This window comes from Elephantulus edwardii, unplaced genomic scaffold (assembly GCF_000299155.1).
Source record: "Elephantulus edwardii isolate Elephantulus edwardi_28Jun2011 unplaced genomic scaffold, EleEdw1.0 scaffold00109, whole genome shotgun sequence".
Taxonomy (NCBI): domain Eukaryota; kingdom Metazoa; phylum Chordata; class Mammalia; order Macroscelidea; family Macroscelididae; genus Elephantulus; species Elephantulus edwardii.
In genome coordinates this window covers 10893670-10902932 of record NW_006399859.1, presented here as the reverse complement: position 1 = coordinate 10902932, position 9263 = coordinate 10893670, and the positions used below count along the sequence as shown (strand labels likewise).

The window sequence follows — 9263 nt, the reverse complement described above, 5'->3', positions numbered from 1 at the left end:
CACATAGTCAAATGCCTTTGCATAATCAAGTAAGCACAGATAGATACTTCTCTGGTATTCTTTGCTTTCAGCCAAGATTCATCTTCTGATATGTTGTTGTCGCTGATTGTCAAGTCAAGCACCACTCATAGTGATCCTATGAACAAGACCTGAAGCCTTTCTAGAACTGCTGTCATTTATCAAAGTTCACAGAATTTCCAGAGGCATGTTGTTTAGGAAGTTGATGCCACTCCTGCTTCCAAATATAATGTTATATAAACTGTAGCATACGTGACATTCAAGTGGAAAATACTTTCAATTTTTTAAGCTATAGATCCTACTTATAATTTATAATATACAAAGGTTGAAGAAACAAGCAACCAATACCTCAAGAAAAGTAAACACACACAGAGAGTAGGACATTTTTATTACACATCTGGCTTGATTTCATCAAGTTAGTGTCATGAAAAAAAAGATATTGTTCAAGAGACATATCACCCAGCTATGGTATCTGGTAAAATGATTTACATATGATCATTTTGGGGACACTAAGAAAATCAGAATATGGAAATAGTAACTACTAGGTAATACGGGAAATCAGTAACAATTTTGTTAAGTACAGTAACACTATTTTAAATCTGCAGGAATGCATATTTTAAAAACTTTATAGTACATTAATAGTTCACAAAATGAGCATCTAATTTATAACTGGTCTTACTTTTTAAATTTTTATCTTCTAAAATAATTTAGAACTGATTTAAAGTTACAAAAATAATGACAGAATATCTGTATATACCTTCATCTACATTCACCAACTGTTACTATTTTGCCACATTTATTTTCGCATTCTTTCTATTCCTAAATATTTCAGAGAACTTCCCAAGAACAAGGATATTTTCTTATAGAACTACAATTATTAAACCCAGAGAATATACTATCGATACCAATCTTACCAACTAATGTTCCACTGAGTAGAAACTGCTCCATACAGTTTTGAAAGACGTATGTTTTTAAAGGAGCAGAATACTCTCTCAATCACTTTTCCTTGGAGTGGCTGCTGAATCCAAAGTCCCAACCTTCTGGTTAGCAGCCGAACATATAATACACTTTCCCACCAGGATGTGGTAATTAAGTTACATCTTAGTTCATCTCAATTTAAACTGGTAAGCCTTTTTAACCCAAATGGGACAGTTTGAGAATTATTTCAACTGGAAAAGTCTGGTTAGGATTGATTTTTTTTTCTGTTACCTTACCTGCAATACCCGTTCATGCGCAGGATGCTCTTTTAATTCTATCAACCGATCCAGAACTATGAGCTTGACGTTGTTGTCACTCTCCTTAATAATTAGATCAATGTAACACTGAGCAGCAGCCTATTTAAAACAAACAAACAAACAAAAAACCACACCAGTAAGAACGCATTCTGTTGAGTGCCAACCATCAAGTTAATTTCAACTGGCAATGACCCATGTCACAGAGAATGCCGTTCGATACAGTTTTCTGCTTTCCCCTGTAATCTTCATGGAAACAGACTGTCAAAGCCTTTCTCCTACAGAGCCATGGTCTAGGTTTCAATGGCCAATCTTTCAATTAGCAGCCAAATGTTTAACCTATATGCCTACATAGAATCTGAAAATAAGTTAAAAAAAAAAACAACAAAAAATCACCAAAACCAAAAGTCTAAGAAGTCAAAGTCCACTAAATCTCTGCATGAAAGTTTATGCACATCACTCAGAGCTGTCTCTCTATTCCTAAATTCTAGGAAACTTTGTTTTCCAGCTTAGAAAAGATTATAAGCATCACAAATGGAAAGGATAAAAAGCAGCTGCAACAGGCAGAAATAACAAAAGTTCCCTAGTTTAAAAAAACACACCAAAAAAACCTCTAAACTAGAAAGCCAAACACTAAAGAACAGGAGGAAAAAATGGATAAAAATTTTAAATTTAGCTTTTGAGGATCTTTCAGTTAGGGGCAAAGTCTAACATACCTGGCATTTACAGAACAGAACAATTAAGAATATATAAATGATTCTGAATAATTACATTTTGTTTTATCATCTATTTAAAACAATTATTATTAGAAAACAAAAACTCAAATTCATTGCCATCAAGCAGCAATTGACTCCAGTGATTTTTCTAGCCTGTAAATTGCAGGGAGGGGACTGCCCATCTTTCTTTCTCAGAGCTGCTGATGGGTTTGAACTTTCAGTCGGATACAGCCTTTGGGTTAGCAGCACTACTCTTTTGTGACTATGTCAACAGAACTCCAGTTTATATTTTAAGAAAAAAACAAAATGGCAAGCTGTGTGAAATGTAGTAGAAAAGTTAAAGTTTATAATAAAGGCACCCTGGTAATTGAATGATTAAGCATACAACTGCTATGCCGAAGACTCGGAGTCTGACTCCATCTAATATCTCAATGGGAGAAAAGACCTTATACTCTGTTCTCATTAAGACCAGAGCACAGAAGCCTATGGCATAGTTCTGTTATGTCACACAGGGTGACTATGAGTTGAAATGAACTTGAGGACACTAAATAACAACAACAAAGTCCAAAAGCAAAAAAAAGGCACAAACCTGAAAGAGTACCTAATGGTCAAAATTAGAATGATTTGATATTACAACTCATAAGATAGAATAAAATATCTATAGTAAACATAAAGTTACAAGGAAAAAGGGAAAGGAGGGAATGTTTCATAAAATAACTGACCAATATTATTCAGAAGTGTCAAGACCATAAAAAAAACCAAAGTAAAGCAAAAAACCCTATGGAACTCATGGACTGGAATAGACTATGAGAACACAGTAATTAAATGGAGTGTGGCATCCTTGATTACATACTAGAATAGAAAAGGACATCAGTAAGAAAAGGGGGGAATTTTTACAAAATTTGTATGGTACTGTATGAACAGTGAAGTGTTTTTCTTCTATCAATTAGTTATATAAGACATTAACATTAGGGGAAACTGGGTGAAGGAAACTTAGACCCTTGTTCTGCACCGTTTTCTTTAAGTCTTAAATAATTTCAAAATAAAGAGTAAAGCAAATAAAACTCTTTAAGTACTGGTGGATAAGGGGTTGTGGTAGTAGGGATATTGTAGCCAATGTTAGATGGATCTTAGCTGAAAGCAGGGAATACCAGAGGAATGTATGTCTGTGTTTCATTGACTATGCAAAGTGTTTGACTGTGTGGATCATAACAAACTGTGGCTGACTCAGAGAATGGGAATCCCAGAACACTTGATCATGCTAATGAGAAACCTATACATGGACCAAGAGGCAGTTGTCAGAACAGAGCAGGGAAACACTGCATGGTTCAAAACTGGGAAAGGTGTACGCCAGGGATGTGTCCTGTCTCCATACCTTTTCAATCTGTATGCAGAACAGATTATCCGGGAGGCTGGGCTCTATGAGGAGAAATGTGGCGTCAAGATTGGTGGAAGATCTATCAACAATCTGCATTATGCAGATGACACAACCCTGCTTGCTGAAACTGAGGAGGACCTGAAGTGCTTGCTGCAGAGGGTCAAGGACTACAGCTTCCAATATTGATGGAGGCTCACTGTCAAGAAGACAAAGATTCTCACCACTGGGCCAATTGGCAGCATAAGGATGGATGGTGAAGAGACTGAGATTGTTTATAGCTTTAGTTTGCTTGGCTCCACAGTCAACACTCTTGGCACCAGTAGCCAGGAAATTAAAAGACGTTATTGCCATGGGAAAGTCTGCTGTTAGGGACCTCTTCAAAGTACTGAAGAGCAATGGTGTCTCTCTGGAGACTAAGGTACGTCTGATACAGGCTATGGACTTTGCTATCACTTGTTATGCATCAGACAGTTGGACAATGACTAAGGAGGATAGAAGGAGAATTGAAGCCTTTGAGCTGTGGTGTTGGAGAAGAGTACTGAGAGTACCATGGACTGCTAGGAAAACAGATTCATCCTTGAGAGGGTTAAACCAGGCTGCTCCTTGGAGCAAGGATTCTTAGGCTTCATCTAACATACTCTGGACATGTTGTAAGGAGGGACCAGTCCTTAGAGAGGGACATCATGCTTGGTAGGGTGGAGGGACAGCACAGGAGGGGAAGGCCCTCCATGAGGTGGATTGATTCAGTGACTGGGGTAATCGGGATGAGAGTGTCAAAGACAGTGCAATTGGCACAGGACAGAGCGGAGTTTAGGGCTGTTGTACATAGGTTCGCTATGAGTCGCAAGCAACTCGATGGCACATGACCATAACAACATACAAAACTGAATTCCTAGAACAATCACTCCTTTTATTATTCAGTTGTTGTGTGCCATCAAGTCAGAACCAATCCATAACTGATTCTCCCGCAGGTTTTGAGGGGCAATAAATGCATGAAGGACATTGCCCTTCTTTCTCCCTCACAGCAGATGGTAGATTCGAATCATGTGCCTTTAGGATTGCTGTACAGCTTCTTACCACTAGGCCACTAGAGCTCCCTCTGAATATAATAAGGATTCCAAATATGATCTAGACAGAATAAACTAAAGAACAGAGTAAGTGACTTTCTAGGATACATCATTAAGGATGATGAATTTTTTTCTAGATCTAATTTTCACTGGAATTAAAGTTTATGGAGTGATCTTAAAATACCACTATCAGTTGGTCACTCCCTGTGTGGAATAAAGAAGCGGGCAGAAAACAAAATATGCATAGAAACAATTAGTTTAAAGAACTAAAGGACCCTATGAACTTCAACTTCCCTGACTCTGACAGAAGACCTAGATACTATCCAGCTATCACCATTGACCATTCCCAAAATATCACAAAGATCCTGAAATCTACTGGGTAAAAAGTGGAACAACAACAACAAAAAATTACTAGGTGAGGATGGGGGTGGGGGTAGGGTGTTAATCATAGGGTTGCACTATTTGATGGGTGGGTGGGGTGAAGGAAATGGGAAGGATCTTTTGTGAAAAACAATGCACTCAAACGTTGTAAATATATCAGAGAAAAATAAAAACATTTTTTTAAAAAGCTCAGCTTGCTGGTCTGACAGAGATTGGTGAAGCACCTGAGACTATGGCCCTTAAGTCACCTTTTAAACCTAGAACAAAATGCATTCCCATGGCTCAACTTCCAAACAAACAATAATAGGCTGATAAGGTGAACAGTGGTACCAAGAAGGCATTCATTCCTTAAAATGATCAACTGCATACAGTCAAAGAGCAACATTTGCCCTAGGATAATACCTAGAAGGTAAGAAGAGGTATAAAGATTAGGGGAGAAGAGAATTACAGGGAAGAGGCAGGAAAACTGCAGTTAGATTATGGATATAATAATTAATGCTTTAGGACAAAGTATGAAAGGGTGAATGGAAAATCAATTTGCTTTGTAAGCTTTCACTTAGACTGCAATTTAATAAACCCCCAAAACCTAAACATTATTATTTTCCAGAAATTAGGACAGATGGACAGTTTTTTAAAAAATCTGTAGTGTTTCTTTTCTGCCACACAACCACCAGGTGAACTGCAGTATTACTCATAAATAGTAAGTCAGTATTTAACCTAGCCTCCAGAAAATAAGCCATACCTTAATTGCGGTTGGTGCACTAGAAAGTGTCACTAATGTTCCAGCAGCTTCGTATTTGACAGCAGGGCTAGATGACTGTAGTAAATTATAGATGCAGCGAATGAAACGGGCCCTTTCAGATGGATTAGCATGACAGACCTCAAAAAGAAAGCATGTGTCAACTAACTTAGAGGAGATCTACTTTGAAAATGAATATTTTAATAAATATGTCAGTTTATGAAATGCTAGTTTTCTCAATATAAGCACTAAAAATATTCTTATTAAAAAATTTGTGGAAGTATTTCTCAGCCTGGACACAGTAATTGGAAAATTCAGAAAGATATTTTGCTTCATATATTTACAACAGCTATGTATTAATTTAATTAATATACACAATTTAATTTACATTTTGCCTGTTTGACAAAAGGATTCTATATGGCTTATAAGAAGTCAAATATGAAGTTAAATAGAAAAAAAAAACCCATAAAATAGCTAAGATATAGGTAGCAACACATTTGCCAAATACATTATTATGGGTACTGTGACAGGATACATCCCATTTAATTCTAAATTTCCTGGATATCATGTAAAAAAAGGAAAACATCAAGGATTACATATAATCTGTAACCAACAAAAGGAAAGAAAAATACCAGTTCTTCAAGCAAGAAAATGAAATTATCTTTCAAATACTAGTTTCTATTATTTCAAACTATATTCAATATTGGACAGGAATTAAAATTTTTTATCCTGTTAGGCATGTATGCTGATACCTTCATCTCTAAAGCAAATGAACTTAAGTTCTTCTCCACTGCAGTGAGCATTTACATTAGATTTCCCTTAAATATACACAGTCCCATCTCTATTTCTTAGACTTGACCTGTGTATTATTTCTGGGAATGATGCAAAAGCTAGTTACTCTTACTATAACCTGGATCTAAAAAGTTACTGGAAACAGAAAATGCTACTTCTGACTATGTGGCATCCCTAAATGACACACACAAATTAAAAGACACTCCCTGAACTGTTTCACCTTAAAGGTCAATTCCAGGTAACTGGTGCTGTCTTCTGCAGTAGCAAAGACTGCTGTGATCATTTAATAGTGTATGCTATGGGTGTTTTGTCCATATAAATCTAATAAGGCTATTCCTAATCTGTATCTTTACTAATGTATCGCCTGGATGTTACTGTAACTTTTATTCTATCAGAGTATTAAGAGTCAATAAATACTCTGAATGAATTTACCATATTTAAATGATAGCAATAAAGTATTTAATTTTAGAACCCCTAGAATTCTAGCTGTTTTAAAACTCTCTGTTTCTTAATGATAAATAACATCTTTTCAATAAGTAAGAGAATTTCTCTATTTTCTTTTATAAACAAGGAGCATAAAAATATTTAAGGGCTTTTGCTTGTTTTTAGATTTCCAAAGTAGTACTGTGTACACCCACAAAAACACATGGTTCCTACTTTGACTTCAAATCCTAATTCATGATTAATTCAGTGACAAGGAGATATACAGTGACTTCTTATAGCTCAACAGGGTTAAGATATGATTGTTTTTCAGTAGAATTCTTTATGGAAGTTTGTAAAAGATGGAATCGACTACTTGAAGAAGAAACCAAGAAATAAAAATTGAAAGTACTTAAATGAGTCAAGCAACATAATATTTCTACTACTAAATAGAGCAGTAATTAAGTAACATCCCAGAAAAAGACATAGAACTACTTAAACTTATTTTGATGCAGAAGTTTAAAGTATATTTTAGTTGTATATGCTGCTGATTTGAAACCAACTCACATTTAACTCTTCAGTGAATTTGTACAGGCAATAAATCACAGGGGAGGAGACTCATCCTTCCCCTACAGAGCAGCTGATGGATTCCAACCATGTATGTTTGGGATTTCAGAGCAGCTTCTTATCACTAGGCCACAAGGGCTAACATATTTTAGCCATCACCACTTATCATTCTTACCTTATAAATTAGTTCAACAATAACTAACTGAAGAATGTCTCCAAATGTTTGAACTTGATCAATACAAGTACTTAGGTAATCCAGGGCTCGATCCTAAGAAAATTAGAATATATTTATTAATTTTCATTCAATAAAAAAATTGAAAGCCACTTAGAAGAATACATACATTAAAACTAAATATAAAATAAATGAGAAAATCAGAACAAAGCAAAATTGATGGAGGATAAAAAAAAATCCACAAAGAAATGAAGTATTAGCTTACCACATAAAATAGAAAATACAAAATCAAATAAACTTTCCAAGAACTTAACATGTAAAATATAAGATACAAAATTAAATAAACTTTCCAAGAATGACTAAAACACCTGGGTCTGAATTTTCTAGCAGTAGCACCAAAGATAAAAAACCATGTGTTAACATAATTCTGATACCCATCCAAATCAAAGCAATCCAATCTAGCTGCTTTGGGGAATATCACTGGTACCAATCCATAGCTGATCCCTCCACAGGCTTTCACAGGCAGTTAATTGCAACAGAGGATACTGTTCATCCTTCGCCTGTGGAGCAGCTGGTGGGTTAGAACTGCGTGCCTTTGGAACTGCAACACAGCTTCTTACCACTACCAGTAGAGCTCCTTATACTTCCCACTCCTCTAAGGGAGAAAAATGGGCAACCCATTCTTGTGCAATTTATATAGCCTCCAAAAACCTGCTGGAGGGTCAGTTCTGAGTTGGTTCTGATCCAATGTCACATAACAAAATAGCATGCATTTACACTGAAAGGAGTTCTACCTTTGCAAGTATAAAAACAAGCTACTATTTTCACTATCAAAGTATTTTAGATTAGTTCAACATAAAAATCAGCAGCTAAAGCCTCAAAGTATGATACTATACAATAGAGCTACAATAATTTCAATTCTGAAAAATTAAAAAGTAGTTAACATTTAACTGAGTGTTCAAAATTCACTTTTAATAAAAGAAAAAAGAATATATGCATAGGTACTATTTCAGAAAAGGATTAAGAAAAAAATTGTTTTTATACTAATAAACTAAAAAACTCAAGATATACATATCACATGCATAGTACACAAAATAACTGATTAAATTTCTGAAAGTATGAGTCTGTGTTTTCCAATCACTTAAACAGTAACAAAAGATGTCACCTGATCTGCATGAATTAACATCATAAACGCATTCCTTTTGCAACTTGCATCCTTCTCATTCACCAGGAAATCATGTATCAGTTCAGGAGCATCAGGTATAAGATGTTCAAAATTCCTTTAAATAAAAACAGTAATACCCTTGTAACAACTTATTTTGCTATTTAAGTAACTCTCTGGACTATACCAAAATTAAATTCCAACAACTTTTATAATACTAATCCACTTCCTAAATAACATTGCTCTGGAAACTATGAACTTTGATAATGTTGACAGTTATAGAAAGACTTCAGGTCTTTTTGTCCATAGGGTCACTATTAGTCGTGCTCGACTTGATGGCAATCAACAACAACGATGATGATTTCGCTTTTTAAAACTTCAATCAAAGGCATGAAGAGGAATACTAAGCTTCTACCTTCATGTACTAAACTATCAAACTAACTGATTTCTAGTTCAGTAAGAGAAAAGTTGATTTAGCCAGCACAATGTCAACTAACAAATGGTATATCAATTATCTTTCACACTTAAAGGACTGAATACAGATGCTCACAATGACCTCAAAAATACTAAAGTATCCTTCCCATCAACAAACGAATGGCTAGAGAAGCTGTGGTATATT

General features: G+C 35.3%; 1 protein-coding gene across 1 annotated transcript in view; it reads right to left on the bottom strand.

Moving 5' to 3' along the window:
- The window catches only part of COPB1 (coatomer protein complex, subunit beta 1), a 43617-nt gene that overhangs the window by 25236 nt on the left and 9118 nt on the right, over positions 1-9263 (bottom strand). The window contains exons 4-7 of the mRNA XM_006892053.1: positions 8648-8762; positions 7486-7578; positions 5535-5672; positions 1233-1352 (exon numbers count right to left, since the gene is read on the bottom strand). Coding sequence (XP_006892115.1) covers positions 1233-1352; positions 5535-5672; positions 7486-7578; positions 8648-8762 — 466 coding nt within the window. The remainder of the gene's footprint in view (positions 1-1232; positions 1353-5534; positions 5673-7485; positions 7579-8647; positions 8763-9263) is intronic.